Source organism: Arachis ipaensis, chromosome B9 (assembly GCF_059453495.1).
Source record: "Arachis ipaensis isolate K30076 ecotype BB chromosome B9, ASM5945349v1, whole genome shotgun sequence".
In the NCBI taxonomy this organism is placed as follows: domain Eukaryota; kingdom Viridiplantae; phylum Streptophyta; class Magnoliopsida; order Fabales; family Fabaceae; genus Arachis; species Arachis ipaensis.
In genome coordinates this window covers 28,805,135-28,827,184 of record NC_142444.1, presented here as the reverse complement: position 1 = coordinate 28,827,184, position 22,050 = coordinate 28,805,135, and the positions used below count along the sequence as shown (strand labels likewise).

The window sequence follows — 22,050 nt, the reverse complement described above, 5'->3', positions numbered from 1 at the left end:
TTGCTCGAGGACGAGCAATATTCTAAGTTTGGTGTGGTAAAAGCATAAGCTTTTTGTTTTTCCATTACCATTGATGGCACCTAAGACCGGAGAATCCTCTAGAAAACGGAAAGGGAAGACAAAAGCTTCCACCTCCGAGTCATGGGAGATGGAAAGGTTCATCTCCAAAGCCCATCAAGACCACTTCTATGATGTTGTGGTCAAGAAGAAGGTGATCCATGAGGTCCCTTTTAAACTCAAGAGAAATGAGTATCCGGAGATCCGACATGAAATCCAAAGAAGAGGTTGGGAAGTTCTAACAAACCCCATCCAACAAGTCGGCATCCTAATGGTTCAAGAGTTCTATGCCAATGCATGGATCACTAGGAACCATGATCAAAGTAAGAACCCGAATTCAAAGAATTATCTCACCATGGTTCGGGGGAAATACTTAAATTTTAGTCCGAAAAACGTGAGGTTGGCGTTTAACTTGCCCATGATGCAAGGAGATGCACGCCCCTACACTAGAAGGGTCAACTTTAATCAAAGGTTGGACCAAGTCCTCATGGACATATGTGTGGAAGGAGCTCAATGGAAGATTGACTCCAAAGGCAACCCGGTTCAACTAAGAAGACTGGACCTCAAGCCTGTAGCTAGAGGATGGTTGGAGTTCATCCAACGCTCTATCATCCCCACTAGCAACCGATCTGAAGTTACTGTGGATCGGGCCATCATGATCCATAGCATCATGATTGGGGAGAAAGTAGAAGTTCATGAAGTCATCTCCCTTGAACTCTACAAAATAGCCGAAAAGCCCTCTCCTGGGGCAAGGCTAGCTTTCCCTCATCTTTTTTGCCATCTATGTTACTCAGCTGGAGCTTTCATAGAAGGCGACATTCCCATTGAGGAAGAGAAGCCCATCACTAAGAAAAGGATGGAGCAAGCAAGAGAGCCCATTCATGGATCTCAAGAGACGCATGAAGCTCATCACCATGAGATCCCGGAGATGCCTCAAATGCATTTTCCTCCATAAAACTATTGGGAGCAAATCAACAACTCCCTAGGAGAATTAAGTTCCAACATGGGACAATTAAGGGTGGAACATCAAGAGCACTCCATCATCCTTCATGAAATCAAAGAAGATCAAAAAGAAATGAGGGAGGAGCAACAAAGACAAGGAAGAGACATAGAAGAGCTCAAGGACATCATTGGTTCCTCAAGAAGAAAATGCCACCATCACTAAGGTGGACTCATTCCTTGTTCTTACATTCTCTGTTTTCGTTTTCTCTATGTTAAAGTGCTTATCTATGTTTGTGCCTTCATTACATGATCATTAGTAGTTAGTAACTTTGTCTTAAAGTTATGAATGTCCTATGAATCCATCACCTCTCTTAAATGAAAAAATGTTTTAATTCAAAAGAACAAGAAGTACATGAGTTTCGAATTTATCCTTGAACTTAGTTTAATTATATTGATGTAGTGACAATGCTTCTTGTTTTCTGAATGAATGCTTGAACAGTGCATATATATTTTGAAGTTGTTGTTCATGAATGTTAAATATGTTGGCTCTTGAAAGAATGATGACAAGATGACATGTTATTTGATAATCTGAAAAATCATAAAAATGATTCTTGAAGCAAGAAAAAGCAGCAAAGAACAAAGCTTGCAGAAAAAAAAATATAAGCGAAAAAAAATAGAAAGAAAAAGAAAAAGCAAGCAGAAAAAGCCAAAAGCTCTTAAAACCAAGAGGCAAGAGCAAAAAGCCAGTAACCCTTAAAACCAAAAGGCAAGGGTAATAAAAAGGATCTCAAGGCTTTGAGCATCAGTGGATAGGAGGGCCTAAAGGAATAAAATCCTGGCCTAAGCGGCTAAACCAAGCTGTCCCTAACCATGTGCTTGTGGCGTGTAGGTGTCAAGTGAAAACTTGAGACTGAGCGGTTAAAGTCAAGGTCCAAAGCAAAAAAAGAGTGTGCTTAAGAACCCTGTACACCTCTAATTAGGACTTTAGCAAAGCTGAGTCACAATCTGAAAAGGTTCACCCAGTTATGTGTCTGTGGCATTTATGTATCCGGTGGTAATACTGGAAAACAAAGTGCTTAGGGCCACGGCCAAGACTCATAAAATAGCTGTGTTCAAGAATCATCATACTAAACTAGGAGAATCAATAACACTATCTGAACTCTGAGTTCCTATAGATGCCAATCATTCTGAACCTCAATGGATAAAGTGAGATGCCAAAACTATTCAAGAGGCAAAAAGCTACAAGTCCCGCTCATCTGATTGGAGCTATGTTTCATTGATAGTTTGGAATTTATAGTATATTCTCTTCTTTTTATCCTATTTGATTTTCAGTTGCTTGGGGACAAGCAACAATTTAAGTTTGGTGTTGTTATGAGCGGATAATTTATACGCTTTTTGGCATTGTTTTTAGTATGTTTTTAGTAGAATCTTGTTACTTTTAGGGATATTTTCATTAGTTTTTATGTTAAATTAACATTTCTAGACTTTACTATGAGTTTGTGTGTTTTTCTATGATTTCAGGTATTTTCTGGCTGAAATTGAGGGACTTGAGCAAAAATCAGATTCAGAGGTTGAAGAAGGACTGCTGATGCTGTTGGATTCTGACCTCACTGCACTCAAAATGAATTTTGTGGAGCTACAGAACTCAAAATGGCGCGCTTCCAATTGCGTTGGAAAGTAGACATCCAGGGATTTCCAGAAATATATAATAGTCCATACTTTTCCCAAGTTTAGATAACGCAAACTGGCATTCAACGCCAGCTCTCTGCCCAATTCTGGCATCCAGCGCCAGAAACAAGTTGCAAAGTGGAGTTCAACGCCCAAACTGGCACAAAAACTGGCGTTCAACTCCAAGAATGACCTCTCCACGTTGATCGAGAACCTCAGATGATTAGCCGTGCTGTGACAGAGGATTTGGACCATTTTCACAAGAGGATGGGATGTAGCCATTGACAACGGTGATGCCCTTACATAAAGCCAGCCATGGAAAGGAGTAAGACTGATTGGATGAAGACAGCAGGAAAGCAGAGGTTCAGAGGAACGAAAGTATCTCTATGCACTTATCTGAAATTCTCACCAATGATTCACATAAGTATTTCTATCCTTCTTTTATTATTAATTTTCAAAAACACCATAATTATTTTATATCCGCCTGACTGAGATTTACAAGGTGACCATAGCTTGTTTCATACCAACAATCTCCGTGGGATCGACCCTTACTCACGTAAGGTTTATTACTTGGACGACCCAGTGCACTTGCTGGTTAGTTGTATCGAAGTTGTGATAAATTATGAATTGAGATTAGAGCACCAAGTTTTTGGAGCCATTACCAGAGATCACAATTTCGTACACCAAGCATGTACGGTGGAAACACCATGATTGAAGCATATATGTTGTAGTTCGGATTTGATATTTATTGTCATCACTTTTGCTAAGAAGTATTCAATATATTATAAGATTATAATTTTGGCTATTTTTTTTCAATGAAACATGCATAATTAAAATTTTTTTAATGTAGTTATTTGTTAATTTTATTATGGTTTTTAGTAATTTTTTTTTACCATTATACAGCTAACCCGATCTTTATCAGCATGAGGAGATAATATAGTATGTCTTTGGATGACCAAATCATATCATACCTACAGATGGTCGGATTATACCATTTTGCAAGGCTCAACGACCATTGATTTAGGTTGGACGAGCTGCTAGTTAGCACTTTTATTGGGAGATGGCATTCAAAGACGCATACTTTTCATATATCATTCGACGAGTACACTATTACATTACAAGATATGACGTACCAATTATGCTTTTCGGTTGACGGTAACTATGTTAGTAGATGTCTGACGGACTTCGAGACGTATATCAAGGATAGTGATCGTTGATTTTCTAGTAATCTATAATCTTGGCACCTCTATAGGGCTAACAGAGCTCAACATGTACTCTATTTTGATGTCGTCCCAAATCTAAGGCTGTCACAGTCATATTTGGAGTGGTGATATGAACATGGACGGAAGTTCTTATCGCAGGAGCTCTTCTTCGATGATGCCAAAGCAGTTTTAATTCTGGCAGAAATTGCACAGAGAGGTGCAAGATAGACACCTCTCATAGAGCAGGTGTCTGATGTTTCAGACAGGCGTCGTATTGAGAGGAGGGATCACAAATCTTTTTGAAAGGAAAGAGCTCAACACAATATAGTAGAGCAGATAAACAAAACTAACAAACAATTTAAAAGAAACATAGTAACATTAAAAGAAGCCCATTTGTCATCTCCGGTATTGCCAACAACAACTAAAGGGGTCTACACCTCTCCACCTGTTGTGGCTCAACACAGTTATGTGAGTGATTTCTTCAACACCTTTGCTTTTATACTGAAATATCCTTCTATTTCTCTCCAGCCAGATGTTCTAAACGATCACACAGAAGCATCTCAGTCGTTGCTCTCTATCCTCTCTCCTCCTAGGCCCCTCTATCCAACCCAGAAAATGTTCTCTCATTGATCCTGAAATAGACCATTATTGTCCAATCATTGCTAACCAAGCACTCCACACCTGTCAAGCAAATTCACAGCATAGAAATAAGTGGTGCACGTGTTCTGCATACTTATTGCATAGAACACAGACGTTATCGTCCTGGTTAATGATCCCCAAGCGGCTTAACCATTCTTTTGTATTCACTCTACCTAGCAGGACAAACCAAGCAAATAGTTCTACTCTAGGTGGAACTAACCATTTCCAGATGGTCTTTGTAAAGTTGTAGCTTGTCACCTCCTCGAGGAGAATCGCCTCCTACAAAACCTGAACAAATGAGTTAGTTGTATAAACTCCTTGTCTATCATATTTCCATACTACCCTATCTTCTCTGTTAACTACTAGTTGCACAGGTCTCAAAGCCTCATGTAATTGACCAAGTAGTCCCAACTCCCATTGAAAGATCTCTCTCCTCCATTGGAAGTTTCAAATCTAGTCTAACCCATTCCAAAACCCACAATTCCCTATAACAGATCCATATTGGTTTGAAACAGAGAAAAGCCTGGGAAACCGCTCTTTTAGAGGCCCACAAAGCAACCAAATATCCTCTCAGAACCGCGTACGCCGCCCATCACCTATCTCCATAGACAAGCCTGTAACCATCTTAGCCCTTATATGGTCATTCATTATTTGCAGCTGGCAGATATCCTTCCACGGTCCTCCTCTAGTAGGTATCATCTGTGTTGATAGCATCTCATGAGGATTCAGATTATAGCAGGAACAAACCACCTTCTTCCACAACGAGCAATCCTCCTTAGCAAATCGCCACCACCATTTAAACAACATAGCTGTGTTACAAACCATAGCATCCCCAACTCCCAGCCCGCCTAGTTTTTTCGGGGCCTGCACCACTTCCCATTTGACTAATGCCATTTCATTACCACCATCATCCTTGCTCCACAAGAACCTTCTTTGCAGTGAGATCAATTTCTCAGCAACAGCTTTTGGTAGCTTAAACAAACTCAAATAATACACAAGCAGACTATTTAAGACTGATTTAATAAGAACCACCTTTCCAGCCTTCTTATTAAGAACTTTAGCTTTCCACATAATGAGTTTCTCCTCGACTTTATCTATTATAGACTTTCAGGTCTTCATTAACCTCGAATTTGCACCTAAGGGTATACCCAGGTATTTGACTGGAAGGGACTCACTCTTACACCCCAACAACTGGCACATATTCTAAATCCACTGTTCTTCACAATTTATCGGAATCAAGCTCGACTTGTCAAAATTAATACTGAGACCTGACATCAACTCAAAGCATCTCAATAGCCGCTTGTAATTCTTGATAGTGTCCTCCTCTGGTGGGCAGAACAGAATCGTGTCATCAGCAAACTGGAGATGTGACAGCACTATACTATCTCTCCCAATTAACAAAGGTGATATACGCCCACTCCTGACTGCCTCTCCCACCAACCGATGTAGAACATCCACAACCAGTACAAATAAGAACGGAGAAAGCAGATCACCTTGTCTCAGTCCTCTTTCCATCTTGAACGGCTTGGAAGACGACCCATTTATCAGAACCGACATAGATGCTGTGGAGACACACTCCATAACCCACGATCTCCATCTATGGCCAAACCCCATCTTTTGCAATACTATGTCTACAAAACTCCACTTGATTCTATCATATGCCTTTTGGAAATCTAGCTTGATTAATGCCGCCTCCTTTTTTCTTCGTTTAAGCCAGTTTACCGTTTCACATGCGATAAGTGCCCCATCATGTATTTTCCTGCCCCTTACAAATGTACTCTGTATTTTCCCTACTAATGCTAGCATCACTGATCTCATCCTCCTGACCAAAACCTTGGAGATAACCTTGTAAACGCACCCTACCATGCTGATAGGTCGCAGATCTTTAATCTCCTTTGCCCCAATGAACTTGGGTGCTAACGCCACCCAAGTGATGTTAGAGTCTGTCACAATTTGAAAGAGAATATACAAAAATATAAACAAACTTAAATGCAAAATTTTTTTCCAACGAAAACAATTTTAAAAATTGAATTCACTTGTTCAATTTTGTTGATGAACTTTGTCTATCTTGTTTCGCAGTTCGAAGCACTTGAGTTGTCAATGATAAAAATAATTTTGATGTGTCTTGCATTTATGTAGTTTTAACATTAATATCTTGCCAAATCTTAAGAGTGAAATATAAAAATAACAAATATACTTCTCTTTTTATGTTATACAATTTTTTTTGTCAAACCAAATAATTTTATATGCAGTCTGTTCAAGTCAGCATTTTCATGTATTATATATAATATTTAAAATCAATTAAATTTTTGCAAATGTTTTGATAAAAAAGTTATATCATATAATAATTTTTTAAAGAAAATAATCAGTTAATAAGTTTTTAATAAAATAAACTAATTATTTTTCAAATAATATTCAATGAAATTTAATTATTTTATATTTTTATATTACAATTTAAAATATTATATAATAATTAATTTTAATAAATAAAAAATAATTCATACTTTGTGTATTTATATATTTTATATTTATTTATTTATGTATTAGTGTATTATATATTTATTATAGTTCATCAATACTCTTCTTTTATAATAATTTTTTATTTTTTTAATGAAATTTAAATAATTTATAAAAACATATTTGATGCCGGGACGTCGCTTGGGTCACCAATCTTGGCGAGGTTAACAACCCCACTATGGTGAAAATAGCCAAGAACCCACCTTGGTTGGCTAAGCCAAGGATGTACCTCTTACTCTCAAAGAGCCTAGAGAAAAATAAGCACACAGCTTATTTAAATATATAACTCAATCAATTCAACTTGCAAATAAAAGGGGTACATACGTATATTTATACTAGTAGGGGAGGGGGAGCCTCTGAGTATTAGGCGATGTGGGATTAATTCATATGTATATTATAATAACATAACTAAACTTTATTACTTTAGCTAATATTTTTAATAACCTAATAGATGCTCCTGCATCATTCTCCCTGGGTTGGAAGAGGCTTGATCTTATCTTCTATTGATTCTGCATCTTCTTCATAGTAAGGTGACAGATCAGCGACGTTAAAAGTGGCAGATACTCCATAGTCTCCTGGAAGCTCAATCTTGTAAGTATTATCATTAATGCACTCCAAGACTCTTAATGGTCCATCCGCTTGAGGAGATAATTTTCCGCGAGACTTAGGAAATCGTTCCTTTCTCAAATGAATCCATACCAAATCTCCGACATTGAAAATATTTGGTCTCCTGTGTTTGTTGGCTTGGGCCTCATACCGAGCAGTCTGACGCAATATCTTCTGTCGTACCTCTTCATGAAGCTTCTTGATTTGTTCAGCACGTTCATCGGCATTTGCACTATACTCTCGAGGAGTTGGTAGCGGCGGAAGGTCTAAAGGACTCGGGGATCGCTTGCCATATACCACCTCGAACGGACACCTCCCTGTTGTTTGACTAATGGAATTGTTGTAGGAGAACTCAGCTTGTGGCAAAACAAGATCCCACTGGCGAGGGTGTTTGCCCACAAAACTTCGTAGCAGATTTTCCAGGCTTCTGTTGACCACCTCTGTTTGACCATCTGTTTGCGGATGACTAGCAGAGCTAAACTGTAGGTGAGTCCCCATTTTCCTCCATAAAGTCCTCCAGAAGTGACTCATGAACTTTACGTCTCGATCTGACGTGATTGTTTGAGGGATACCATGCAAGCGCATGACCTCTTTAAAGTACAGATCTAATACGTGGGAGGCATCATCTGTCTTATGACAAGGTACAAAATGAGCCATCTTTGAGAATCGGTCAACAACCACCATAACAGAATCCTTTTGTCTCTGTGTCCTAGGTAATCCCACAACGAAGTCCATGCTAACATCTTCCCATGGGGCATTTGGGACAGGCAACGGCTTGTACAAACCAGTGTTTTGATTTCCACCTTTAGCAATGTGACAAATATGGCATCTCTGAATGTGTCGAATGACATCTCGCTCAAGTTTTGGCCAATAAAATTTCTCTTTTATGAGAGCCAACATTTTGTCCCTTCCAAAGTGTCCTGCTAATCTTCCATTATGGGTCTCCCAGATAATTGATTGGCGTGGTGAACAACGGGGAATGTACAACTGATTGCCCTTGAAAAGATAACCTTCTTGAATGAAGAATTGTTGATAGGGTTGTTGCAAGCAGCACGTCCAAATTTCTCCGAAATCTTGATCTCCCTCATATAACTCCCTTACAACCTCAAAGCCAACAACATTAATTTTTAAAGTGGAAAGGAGAGTGTGTCGTCGGCTTAAGGCATCGGCAACCTTGTTTTGAGTCCCAAATTTGTGCTTAAGGAGAAATGGAAAAGATTGTAGAAACTCACTCCAAGTTGCATGGCGTCGATTCAACTTTTGTTGGGAGTTAATATCTTTAAGAGCCTCGTGATCAGTATACAAGATGAACTCCTTAGGCAATAGATAATGGCTCCAGTGGCTTAATGCTCGTATGATCGCATAAAACTCCTTGTCATAAGTGGAATACTTCATTTTAGCAGCATTAAGCTTTTCACTGAAGAAAGCAATTGGTCGGCCTTCTTGATAAAGTACAACACCGATACCAACATTTGAAGCATCACAATCAACCTCAAACATGGAATCAAAATTTGGAAGTGCAAGTACAGGAGCAGTAGAAATCCTTTCCTTCAATGCCTCAAAACTATGTTGCGCTTTAGCACTCCATGTAAAGGTATCATGCTTAAGACATTCAGTAAGTGGAGCAGCAATGGAGCTAAAATTCTTGATGAATCGCCGATAGAACGAGGCTAATCCATGGAAGCTCTTTATATCATGCAACGTCTTTGGAGTAGGCTAATTAACAATAGCATCAATTTTGCTATGATCCACCTCAATGCCTTGACTTGTCACAACATATCCCAGAAATATGACTCTATTCGTTAAGAAGTCACACTTCTTGAGATTAGCATATAGTTTTTGCTCTCGAAGTACCGCAAATACTTGACGTAGGTGGACTAGGTGTTCATCATGATCCTTACTATATATTAAGATGTCATCAAAGTAAACAACAACAAACTTCCCAATAAAGGATCGGAATACCTGGTTCATCAAGCGCATAAAGGTGCTTGGTGCATTAGAGAGGCCAAATGCCATAACAGTCCATTCGTACAATCCATCTCGTGTCTTGAAAGCTGTCTTCCATTCATCACCAGGCCTCATACGGATTTGATGATAGCCACTCCTTAAGTCGATCTTAGAGAAGATAACAGCACCATGTAATTGATCCAGCAGATCATCAAGTCGGGGAATAGGAAACATGTACTTGATGGTGATCTTATTCACAGCACGACTGTCAATGCACATACGCCACGAACCATCTTTCTTTGGAACTAGCAGAGCAGGAACAGCACAAGGACTAGCACTTTCTCTAACTAGGCCTTTGTTTAGGAGATGTTTTACTTGGTGTTGCAACTCCTCATGCTCCTTAGGACTCATACGATATGCTGGCTTGTTTGGGATCACTGCACCAGGGACAAAATCAATGGAATGTTGAATATCTCACATTGGTGGTAATCCGTTAGGGATCTCCTCAGGAACCACATCAGAAAATTCTTCAATTAAAGGCTTGACATCCTCATGCACGGATAAGGTCTCTGTGTACTCCTCACAAATTAGTAAGAAACACATGAAGTTAAAATTTTGATGAGTTTTGTTAAGGTCTGACCTTGTGATTAAGAACGGCTCAACTTGTTTCTCGTACTCATCAGGTCTTAGTGGAGTCAACACAATCTTCACTCCATCCTTGAAGAAGGAATACGTATTCTTGAATCCGTCGTGGACAGCACGACGATCATATTGCCACGGACGTCCTAGCAACAAGTGACATGCGTCCATTGGGATGACATCACACCATACCTCATCTGTATATTTACTCCCAATTGAGAATTGAACGCAACACCGCCTTGTCACTTTGACCTCATTCCCCTTTCTCAGCCACTGCAACTTATAAGGGTGAGGATGTTCCTCAGTTGGAATCTTCAGCTTCTCCACCATATAAGCCGCAACAACATTCTCACAACTTCCGGAGTCAATGATGACCTTGCATACTTTTCCTTGGGCAGTGCACCTTGTGTGAAAAATGTTATGGCGGAGCCATCCTTCATCTTCAGTTAGCATGGCAGTGTTCAAAATGCGGCGAACCACCAAAGCTTCACCATGATCTGCCGGAACCTCTTCTTCAGCATCATAGTCAATATCATCCTCCTTCTCGAACTCTTCACCTGGATCTTCATGGTCTTCTTCAATTAGAGTGATAACTCTTCGATTTGGGCAATCAGCAGCAATATGCCCAAATCCTTGGCACTTGAAACACCTTCTGTTGGATTCAATAGAGCGAGAAGAGTTATGCTCTTTATTGGCTTGTGAACTTTTTAAAAGGACTCACCTTAGAGGATTGTTGAGGAGTCCATTTCTGCTTTGGAAGATTAACCACCCCCCCTCTCTTTTGAGAAGCGATTGTTCTTCTTCTACATTATTTGCCTTTCAACCTTCAACGCTAGTCTTGTAACATCATCCAACGTCCAGAATGGTTGTAGTTGAACAATGTTTGCAATGTCCTCATTAAGCCCTCCGAGGTAGCGAGCAACAGTTTGTTCTTCAGGCTCTTGAATGTCACACTTCATAAGAAGCTCTTCAAACTCCATAGTGTATTCTTCCACGGTCAATGATTTTTGTTTCAAATTGTGAAGTTTGATGAAAACTCCTTAGTTCACGGCGCATTTTATCCCATGTCTTGATCTTGCTCCGTCCTTCTCTCTCTCGCTGACGCTTGAGATTCTCCTACCATACTGATGCATGCTTCTTTAACTTGATCGCCACAAGCTTCACACGCTTGTCATCTGGAATGTCTTTTAACTCGAATACTCTTTCTACTGTGCAAAGCCAGTCAATGAAAACATCAGGTTGGAGTCTCCCTTCAAACTCAGGAATATCAATTTTGATTCCTAAGTCTTTAGCTTTGTGAGTCGTATTGTGCCGTGCTCTTCGTGTGGACAAATCTCCAGATGAAAAAGAATAATGAAATGGATTTTCATTATCCTCTTCGCTAGAAGGACTGTCATCGGTCTGGTTTCCATGATTATGTTGAGCAGCTTCATATTTTGCAAGTTGCTCTTGCAACTCCTTAACTTGACGTCGTAATTCTTCCACTTCAATTTCTTGAATAGTTCTACGCTTCGGAGCCATCTTTTACTATGCAATAAGACTGATGCTTGGATGTTGATGTTGTGATGATGAGGATGCACAATGATGATAATGATGGAAATGAACGAAGATAATCACCAACAGAAAAGAAAAGAACAATATTACCCGGAATTTCGCAACAGACAATCCGTACTGATGACGACTCGAACCAACAGCGAGAAAACCGCACTAAGATCGTACCGCGAACCAAATAAAATTTTACTGGAGCAAGTCAAGGAGACCTAGCTCTTGATACCAAACTGATGCCGAGACGTCGCTTGGGTCACCAATCTTGGCGAGATTAACAACCCCACTATGGTGAAAATAGCCAAGAACCCACCTTGATTGGCTAAGCCAAGGATGTACCTCTTACTCTTAAAGAGCCTAAAGAAAAATAAGCACATAGCTTATTTAAATATATAACTCAATCAATTTAACTTGCAAATAAAAGGGATACATACGTATACTTATACTAGTAGGGGAGGAGAAGCCTTTGAGTATTAGGCGATGTGGGACTAATTCATATGCATATTATAATAACATAACTAAACTTTATTACTTTAGTTAATATTTCTAATAACCCAATAGATGCTCCTGCATCAATATTACATTCCATGCGAACAAAATTTTATACTTATTTTAGACACCCGTGGAAGGTGTATCTTAATTCTTAACATTCGGTCTAAAATTGGGTTGGATACTTGGATGTATTTAGTTGTTATAAATTTTAACAAGTCTAATTTTGGTGTTTATTGGACAAGTCAAAAGCATTTTCCGAGAGATCAAGGCAACTGTGAAAACAGGGTCAAGTAATAAGTTTAATTTCAATTGGGACAATGATGGTTGAAACTTGGAAGCATGCAACATTCAGAGAATCACGATTATATTTATATATTTACAAATATAATGCCATGCGTTTTCAACACCAAAGTTAACTACGCTCTGAATTGAGCTCCAGAAAGCGCCAAAACGACGCAGTTTTTACTGTTGTCTACAAAATCATGTATGGAGAGAGTTCATGGTACCGAAACCATCACCACCTAATAGAGCTTGAACGCATTCATAGCTCTTTTACTGTTATTCACCTAAAAAGTCTTCTTCGACACATTTTGCTGCAATGAAAAACACTTTTGTCATATTGATATCTTATAGCAGAATAGTCGAAAAAAAAAAATACATCAAAACTAGAATAATATTAAACCAATATATATACTTAGAAAGCAATTTTGTGGTTGGGAAAACAAGAAATACGACATCCAATAATTAAACCAATATGTTAAATAAGATTATTAAAATGTTATGCAGTAATAATTTGAACATATTCAATTATTCATACATTTTGTCTATTAATTGTTATAAAAAAAATATCGGTTCGCTATGTTACCAACAGCATATCTGCCAACTTCTGCCAACTCTTATTTATAATTGTGTTTCATGGAAATCTGTTCGTGAATGTGTCTAATAAAAATGTCTTTTTTATAGCTGTATTTAATAGAAGTATCTTTATAAATATATTTTCTGGATGTATCTCTTTATATATGTATTTAAAATATATTAATTATTAAACACATCCACGAACACACTTCCATGAAACACAATTATAAATAAGAGTTGGCAGAAGTTGGCAGATAATATGTTGGTACCCTATACTTTTCCAAAAAATATTGATAAAAAATATTGCTGTGATGCACTTGGTTGTGACACCAAAGAAATCCTGACTTTCTCCGATTGAGAATCTAGAGTCTAGACAGTGTATTTGAACCTTAATTATTAACACTAGCACAGAAAATGATAATGAAATTCTATTTCTGTAATCTGAGTTATAAACCTTAGTGATTTCTCAATAATGGCTAAACTAAGTTTTTGTTTCATAAGTTTGAGCAAAGCATTTAAAGGTAACGAATCTGTTTTAACCCACAGCGCAGAAAACAGTGACAGACTGCCAGTAATCGCTAATTATTCATTAAAACGATGAAAAAATGAAGCATATTTGTTCTCTAGCAGACTAGCACTAGCAGCGAAGCTCTGAACTATCAACGTAGCACTCACATGATAGAGCAATACTGCAGGAAAAAACTGGAGGAAAATTAACTCACATGATATACTCACATCATATTTGACATCAATCTTCTAACATAAAAGTTGGTAATTGGGATTATGTTAGATTGTACGCAATCATGTTTCACCGTAGGAGCCCCTTACAAAATCAATTATTCAATCTTTCCAAACTCACTTATCACAAAAATTGAAATAACATTCAACGGATTAGATGGATAACATAACAGAGCATATAATATACATACCTCTTCAAGTTGAAAGCTGAGCACAAGTAAAGCCACTGTTCACAAGCTGGTCAACGGCATCTCTGAACTTATAATAGTCCTCAACTTTGTTGTACACCTGATAAGAAATCCGAGCATAGCCGGTGACCACATCCCCAGCGGAGATCGCGGCTGCCGGTGCTCGAAAATAAATAGGGACCTCAACCCCAAATTCATCCCTCAAATGAGTCCTCAACCTAGCCACATCCAAATCACACCTAATCCCCAAGCAAGCCGGCAATCCAACCATGGCCATACTCGCACACATCTCCGGCGGGCTTCCGAGATGTGTCCCCCAAGCCGCAGCCAGCATCTGACCCATCTCAACAACCTTTTCATGGTTCCTCCTCTTAATCCCCTGAATTCCCCCTTCAAACCTGTTCACAAATTCCAGCACATCAGGCACCACAAGCTGTGCACTATAGTCCCTATTCCCTATCCATGCACTCTCAACGGCTAAACCGTTGCCGTACTCATGAGACACCACAGGGTGATGCAGATCGCAAGAACTGGAGTTCTTGCGACTGTACAAGAACGCAATCGAAGGTGGACAAAAGAACCACTTGTGCAAATTGCTGGTGTAAAAGTCAGCCCCAATTTCTTGCATGTCAACGCTGGTACACCCTATCCCGTGGGCCGCATCCACAAAAACTTTATCCACACTTTCCTCTCTGCAGATTCTAACTAACTCCTTCACGGGGATCACCACGCTGGGCATCGAAGTCACGTGATCGATAACTGCCAGTCTAACCGTTTTCCCGCCAGATTTCGCTCTTTCCAATGCGCAACGGAATTCTGTTATGATTTCGTTGGGGGAAGTTAGGGGGAAGGGGAGGGGGACCTGGATGACGTCGCCACCGGCGCGTGACACGTACGCCTCCACGGACTTCTTGACGGAGCCGTATGCGTAGTGGAGCATGACAACGGCGTCGACGCCTTTCTGGAACCTTCCCTCGTGGAAGGCCCAGGCGGTTTGTTGGAGGACGACGGCTGCGGCGGTGGTTGCGTTGTCGACGATGGAGATCTCGTCGACGTGTTCCGCGTTGACGAGGTCTTTTATGATGGTGCGGGAGTGGAGGATCCCTTTCTTGAGCTCGTTGAAGTAGAAATGGTCAGGCTGCCGCAGGTTGAGGAGCTGCCACCGGCGCTGGGCGGCGATGACGGAGGCAGGGCAGCATCCGAAGCTGCCGTTGTTGATGCGCGCGACGGCGGGATCGTGATGGGAGAATTCCGAGTGGAGGTCGTCCTCGGTGATGACGGCGACGGCAGCGGTTGGAGCGAGCTTTGGTTTCTTTGACACGTGACGGTTGGATATAGCATCACCATTGAGGTGGTTGTTATGGGTGGCCATTTTGGAATTGAGAGTGGAAGATGGGAATATTATTGAGAATTGGGAATGAGAACAAAGATAAGTGGTGGTGGAATGGATAATGCAGTGTTTTACAGTACATTATGGTGAGAGAGAAGATGATGGGATGGGATGGGATTGGAGGAGGAATATTATAAAAATGATGACGAGGGAACCAATTTGGAAAGTGGCCCCTTTTTTTTCTATGTAAAGATGATTCATTTTGTTTCTTCAAATTCTGTTCGCAGTTGCATGTATGTAGTAACCCATTTGCTGTCTTCTTTCATGGTTTGATTCTGCGGAAGTTGTCAATTATTCCTGCACTATTGATAGGAACTCAATAGTATGTTATATACGTTTTTATTCAACAATCATTGATACCAGATTTACTGTTTCTTCAGTGACCTGTGAATTCTGAAGTTAAATAGTCAGGGTGAAAGATACGTGTTCCTACCCCCCAAAATTACAAATTTTATGTTGTTAATGTTAGTTTAGTCCACACTCCACAATAGGAATATCTGTTTGTTAACAGTTAAGTACAGTAATTAATTTTTTTTATTAACTTATAAAAAATTAGATGAGCAGAACACACTGAAGTTTTAAAGCTTTTGATGCACATGACTTATTTAACAACTTTGAAATATCATTATATAAGTAATCATGGTATTTGGTTTAAATTAGCTCCAAAGGTACTTCAATTAATTTTTTAAACTATTAGTGTATTAAAGTAATAAGTATGAAATGAGATTTTTTTTTCCCGAAAGAAAAATATGAAATGAGAATAAATATAAATATAAGCAACACATTTTTTTTCACAAGACTAATTTTAATTAGAAGTTAGTTTATATAAATTTTCTTAGTTAGTTTATATAAGTATCAAACTATCAAAATTAAAACTATACATCAGTAGCCGAAGAATTTTTTTTATTGGAAAATTTAGAAGGTGATGGACGGCACCATGTTTTTAAGGCCTGATTGCCTGTGTTTTTGTCAACTTCATTTTCCATTATTTTAGCTTCTGTTGTCATTTTCACACATTTCTATTGTTAATTTTGGAGAAACTGTAACGCAACCACCGATACAACCAGCTTTCACAGCAATATTCTATAATGAGGTGGATGTTACGTTTGGAAGACTATTATCTTCCAATCCAATAATTTTAAAATTCTTGATAGATACAAACACCGGATACCTAATAGCAACCTAAAGAATGATTTGTAGTCCACCCTCTTAGTTACACCGTGTGCTTTCGAAGATTCAAATCTACTTTTATAACTACATATATGTATTATCTGTTTTAAGTGCAATAAGTTTCTACCCATAGAATCCTCCATTAAATAAGATAATCAGCATATAATCAGACCAAAAAGGAAATTGCTGACTTTCTTGATCTTGCTGTTGGGCTTTTTTCTTTCTTTTGTGAGGCCCAAGCAATAGCACCATGGTTTTAAGGCCCCCATTACCTGCGTTGTTGCCAACTTCATTTCCCAATTATTTTAGCTTCTGCTGTTATTTTCACACATATTTTCATTGTCAATTTTGGAGACTGTAAGGCATTAGGCATACACCGATATACCCAGCATTCACAGCAATAAGCACTTGAGCAGCTAGTAAAAATGGAGTATAAAGATAAACTAATGTCATTACTAGTATAACTAGATTGAAACTCTTAAATAAGATAATCAGCATATAATCAGACCAAAAAGGAAATTGCTGACTTTCTTCATGATTTTGATAGTCAGCATATAATCGAATATCTTAAGTGTTAGTTTTGAGTAAAAAGATTATTAGACATGGTAAGTAACTAGCTTAATTTACTCCTTGTGATGTTATGATGTGACCATTGGTTATACGATAAAATTCAAAGGGCATACGATAAAAACTTACAAATGCAATACAACGGTAACCTGATCCACTAAGTAGATGCTAAAAGAGTTACTGGTGTGGTGTGATTCACTCTTGCTAGTCCATCATTAAAGCATCCAAAATAGATAATTTTTTTCTGCTTTCTATGTAATAAGAGAGAGAGGGACAGCCAGTACTACTTTTTGTTGTCATAAGCAGCGATATTCTGGGGTTCACACTCGGGACTAAATAAGCGAACCAGCAAAGCTGTGCTTGCGCTTGTAGTTACAGCACCACAGGCTGCCCAACGAAGACTCCTGGGAATTGTAATTCGAGGGCCTGCAGTGATAATGATGCAAAAAATTGATTACTAGTTGTAGTGGAACTGTGGAAGGACTCAAAAAAGTTGAAAACATTTGCACCCAAAGCTATTTGAAAAATTCATAAGACCATTTTAGAGTGAAACCAGATATATGAAACACATTTACTTTCTTTTTCTACAGCTTTATTTTCTTTTTCTCATATTCTATTTAAGGGGTAATTTGAGAGTTGCGATTTTGGAGAGGAGAAGAAGGAAGTGGTTTGTAGTGTAGAATTTCAAAGTATAACACTACAAACCCTCCTTCCCCTCCCTTTCCCTCTAAAACCAACTTACAAACAAACCCATAGCGAACAAGAAAACAAAAAGTGTAACAAATGAAAATAGTGACTAATCCCAGTGCAATGTTCACAGATAAAATTAGAGACTAGGCTCTACCAAAAGAGCAGACTAGAAATCTGCAAAAGTCATATTGGCTCACATTAATAAGTGGATTTCCTATTTCTAATTAGACAAGAAAAAGATCCATACATTATCTATTTGCTTTAATATCATCATCCAAAGAAGATCAAATGACTATTCTTGGTTTTGGTAAATAGAAAAAAGGCCAAAAAAAGAAGCAAGGGCTCAAAGTTGTAACCATTTCAAGAAGCCAAATAAATTACAGGAAAGGAAACATGGAAAAACATCAAACAGAAGAGTTTGCTGAGATTCAAGTGGGACAATGTCACTACTCTTCTGTAATAGTGCCAATGGGCCTGAATTGGCTTGACTGCTTAAGGATTTGGTGAAGGGTTAGCTACAGATTGGAGGGGTTATATGGGGCTAGCATCAGGAAAAAGTCTTAAGTCAAGCATGGTTCTACCTAATCCATGATTAGGATTCGTCTCTCCCCATTCTTCTATCTTGATCCCAATTCTTTGACAAATTGCAAGTATGGTTGAAGAATCAAAGGGTTAAATGTAGTGAACCTGTTATGTTACCATAATCTTACACTTTACATTGATACTGCTACAAGAGTGTATTGAACCTGTTACATTACTATAATCTTCTGAAAAACATTCAGTGATACTGCTAGCATTACATTGTTTGTTCATTTCCCATTTCTATATTAGTAATTCTGGACCGAGGTAAGTAGAGCTAAGCATATCTCCCTTTAACCAAGTATTCAGAGTTATATTCTTCCCATTATTTACTAGAATGATGATCTTTTATTGTTTCCTGGTCCACTAGTGATACTATTAACTATGGGTCATTAAGGGCTCAGGCGAATACATACATAAAGTACCGAATAACACACACTAAAAAATGATAAAAAAAAACATGTATTATGTTTATAAATGAGTGAACTTTTGAAATTTGCTTGTGAAAGACATTCATAAATGCAAGGAAGCAGAAACTAAAACTTTACCATTATGATAAGTGTAGCATTTCACCAAACACTTAGAAGGCATGTGAAAAATAATAAGATGCAGAGACATAAACAAGGAACAAAAGAAAAAAACAAACCATAGTGCAATCGGCAAAGGACCCAAAATCCTAAGGCTCCACCAACACTGTATATCCCTGCAGTGTGTCTCATCAACCTGGAGCAAGGTTTTGCATCAGACCTCATCAGCTCACCATCGGAAAATCCCAAGAAACGCCGCAGCGACATCTTATTACTTTAGCTGACACAATTCATTAGCACCATATTAGAAGAATGAATGATTATTCAATCTAGCTACTGGTTCACTGGATCAATGGTTCAACCGTAGTAAAAAAAATTAGCAAGAACTGAACAATTATTAGCAAAAAGTTAACAAATCAACAAGAACAGTAACAGAAACAATCACTAACAAATCAACAAGAACCATAACAGCAATAACTACAAGAACTGAACAATTATTAGCAAAAACTTTAAGTAATCAAGAATAATAACAGCAAATAAATTCAATCACTACAAGAAATGAACATCTATGCAACAACAACATAGCAATTAACAACAAGAATCAGCAACAAGAAGAAGAACTAACAGAGGCTGAAGAAGAACAATCAGTGAGGAGATACTGAAGAGCTGAATCGAGGAACAGAGTCGCGCACTATACCTGAACGCCGGAAGGGATGGAACTGCAGGCGAGTCGGGCTGAAGGAGACGGCAACGAGAGGCAGAAGACGACGGCAGAGCTCGCGGAGTGGCGGACAGAGGAACTCGCAGCTTCAATCTCTGATTCTCTGGGAGAGGAAGGGCACGCACCGTCGGAGATGACGGAGACTATCACGGCGGAGCAGAAAGGACGGCGGCGTCTGGAGAAGAACTGGACGCTGGTGGCTGCCGCAGAATGGGACGGTGTTGGCCTGCTGGGAGTGTGGCGGACTGGAGGTGGCGACTGGACAACGAAGAAGAAAGTAGAAGATTGAAAATGAGAAAGAGATTATCTGTCTATATGAAACAAATCTAAAAACTTAAAAAAATTCATAAAAAAAAAATCACATCTTTATTAACAATCTAAAAGTCTAATTTTTCAATAGAAGTTTTCATAAAACTAAATTATTTAATAAAATAGGAAGGTTGCGAGAACCGAATCGGTCAATAAATTGGTAGAATGACTAATTCAATGATTTAGTGATTGGATCGGAATTTAACGGATTTAATTAAATAATAAATAAAATTATTAAAAATTTAATATATAATTTTAAATATTTAAATTTAATCATTTCTAATCTAATAAAATTTAAATTTTTACAATTCTATATAATAAGTTGTTCATAATTTATCATTAAAAATTTATATACAATTTCAAACATCAAAATTTATAACTAAAAAAATCAAACCACATGTAAATAATAAACACATAATATTCTAAAAAAACATCATTGTGAATTTGTGACAGCATTGTCTTGCGACTGTTAATCACTTTGTGATTATTTCATCTTCATTCTCCAACATACAGCAAAAAAAATTAACCATTAACAAAATTAAATCAAGAACTTCAGAAAATCAATAACTCCTCACAGAATCAAAATTATTAACAAATTAAATCACAGAATGAGCTAAAATAAGTAAAAATAAATTGAAACCAGCAACTTAAAATCACATAATTAGAATTATTAATAAATCACAAAATCAACTCAAAGCAAAATAACGAACTAGAAAATTTTTAAAAATCGATTTAATTCTAACAGTAAACCAATTAATTTTTGATTTGGCCGATTTTTTAATGGTATTTTTACCAGACAAATCTTTAAATCAATCAGCCTGACTAGAGAACTGGTTCCTGATTAATCAAGTCGAACCGATTGATTCGGTTTAAATTTTTAGAACCATAATAAAAAGTTACAAATTAATATAATAATTAAAATTTGTGAATATTTTTTTGATATAGATTAAAATGTGTGAAATTAAAAAAAAAATAAAAAAAATAAAAAAAATAAAAGAGAGGTAGCATCATTGGAATGAGAGAATGAGAGAAGGAGAGAGCGGGAACGAGTGTTTGAGGGCGAAACACAGTGAGCATGGCGGCCATGCCGTCGGAAGAGATAAGGGGGAGAGTGTGGGTGGGGGTGCATCCGGTGTCAAGGAGGGTTTTTCACGAGGGGGTTTTTCAAATCCTACAAAGATCTCCTTTAGAGATAAAGTTATTGGTCCAGAGAAATCGAAGGCGTTTGCACTTGCAGGATCTCTATCTGGGGATAGTATAGCCACGGTGGTGGGCAAGCAGGGCGATTCCCAACCTCCATGTGTGAATTTCACTGAAGAAGCCAAGCTTTGTTTGGCAGAGCCTTATCGAGAAGCTTTAGTGATTAAGGTTCTTGATAAAAATTATAGTTACACAGCTCTTTCACACAAGCTTCGGATGGTTTGGCGCATCAAAGGTGGATTTGATCTGCTTGATGTGGGGTTTGGGTACTTCATGGTAAAATTCGATGCATGTGAAGATCGTGAGAAGGTCATGCTTGGTGGTCCGTGGTTGATTGAGGGGCACTATGTTGCTGTAAAACCGTGGGATATAGATTTTCGGCCATGTGAGCAATCCTTCGGGTCTACGCTTGTATGGGTTCGGATTTCGGGGCTCCCAATCTGGTGCTATCAGGAACAGGCCATGATGCGTATTGCTTCTGCAATAGGAGTTCCCATCAAAGTGGACTTAGCCACTAAATTGGCTGAGAGAGGACGATATGCCCGAGTATGTGTTCAAATAAATTTAGGACTGCCAGTGATCAAGCATATCATTGTGGAAGGCGTAACTCATGTAGTGGAGTATGAAAGTTTAAATTTAATTTGTAACTCTTGTGCACGTTATGGTCACGATATGGCACAGTGCTTGGGTAGAGACTCTAGGGAAGGAAAGAGTGTTGATTCCGATGCCACCAAGCCACGGGACGGTACAAAGGCAGTGCCACATCCTGAGACCAAAAGTCATAATTTAAATGAAGTAGAACCTAATGTGGTAGGTGGCGTTACTGGCGAGAATCCTGCATCGAATTTGCAAGAAGATTTGG

General features: G+C 38.4%; 2 protein-coding genes across 2 annotated transcripts; both read right to left on the bottom strand.

Annotated features, from left to right (window-relative positions):
• Positions 1-12,601: 12,601 nt before the first annotated feature.
• On the bottom strand, positions 12,602-15,797 carry LOC107619001 (putative L-cysteine desulfhydrase, chloroplastic). The gene is made up of 2 exons (XM_016321207.3): positions 14,039-15,797; positions 12,602-12,847 (listed from the first exon to the last, which is right to left on the bottom strand). Exon 1 carries the CDS (start codon positions 15,405-15,407, stop codon positions 14,043-14,045), a length of 1,365 nt encoding a protein of 454 aa, XP_016176693.1. The 5' UTR covers positions 15,408-15,797; the 3' UTR covers positions 12,602-12,847; positions 14,039-14,042.
• A 1,402-nt stretch (positions 15,798-17,199) lies between these two features.
• LOC107619594 (uncharacterized) lies at positions 17,200-20,000 on the bottom strand. Its single transcript, XM_016321890.3, has 3 exons — positions 19,656-20,000; positions 19,078-19,238; positions 17,200-17,588 (listed from the first exon to the last, which is right to left on the bottom strand). Exons 2-3 carry the CDS (start codon positions 19,223-19,225, stop codon positions 17,446-17,448), a joined length of 291 nt encoding a protein of 96 aa, XP_016177376.1. The 5' UTR covers positions 19,226-19,238; positions 19,656-20,000; the 3' UTR covers positions 17,200-17,445.
• Between the last annotated feature and the right edge of the window lie 2,050 nt (positions 20,001-22,050).

Excerpts from the sequence above, each read along its gene's own strand:
- LOC107619001 (XM_016321207.3), bottom strand. The coding sequence starts at position 15,407 with ATGGCCACCCATAACAACCACCTCAATGGTGATGCTATATCCAACCGT.
- LOC107619594 (XM_016321890.3), bottom strand. The coding sequence starts at position 19,225 with ATGTCGCTGCGGCGTTTCTTGGGATTTTCCGATGGTGAGCTGATGAGG. Across the intron at positions 17,589-19,077 it reads CCTTTGCCGATTGCACTATG|GCCCTCGAATTACAATTCCC; the intron begins GTTTGTTTTTTT and ends TTATCACTGCAG.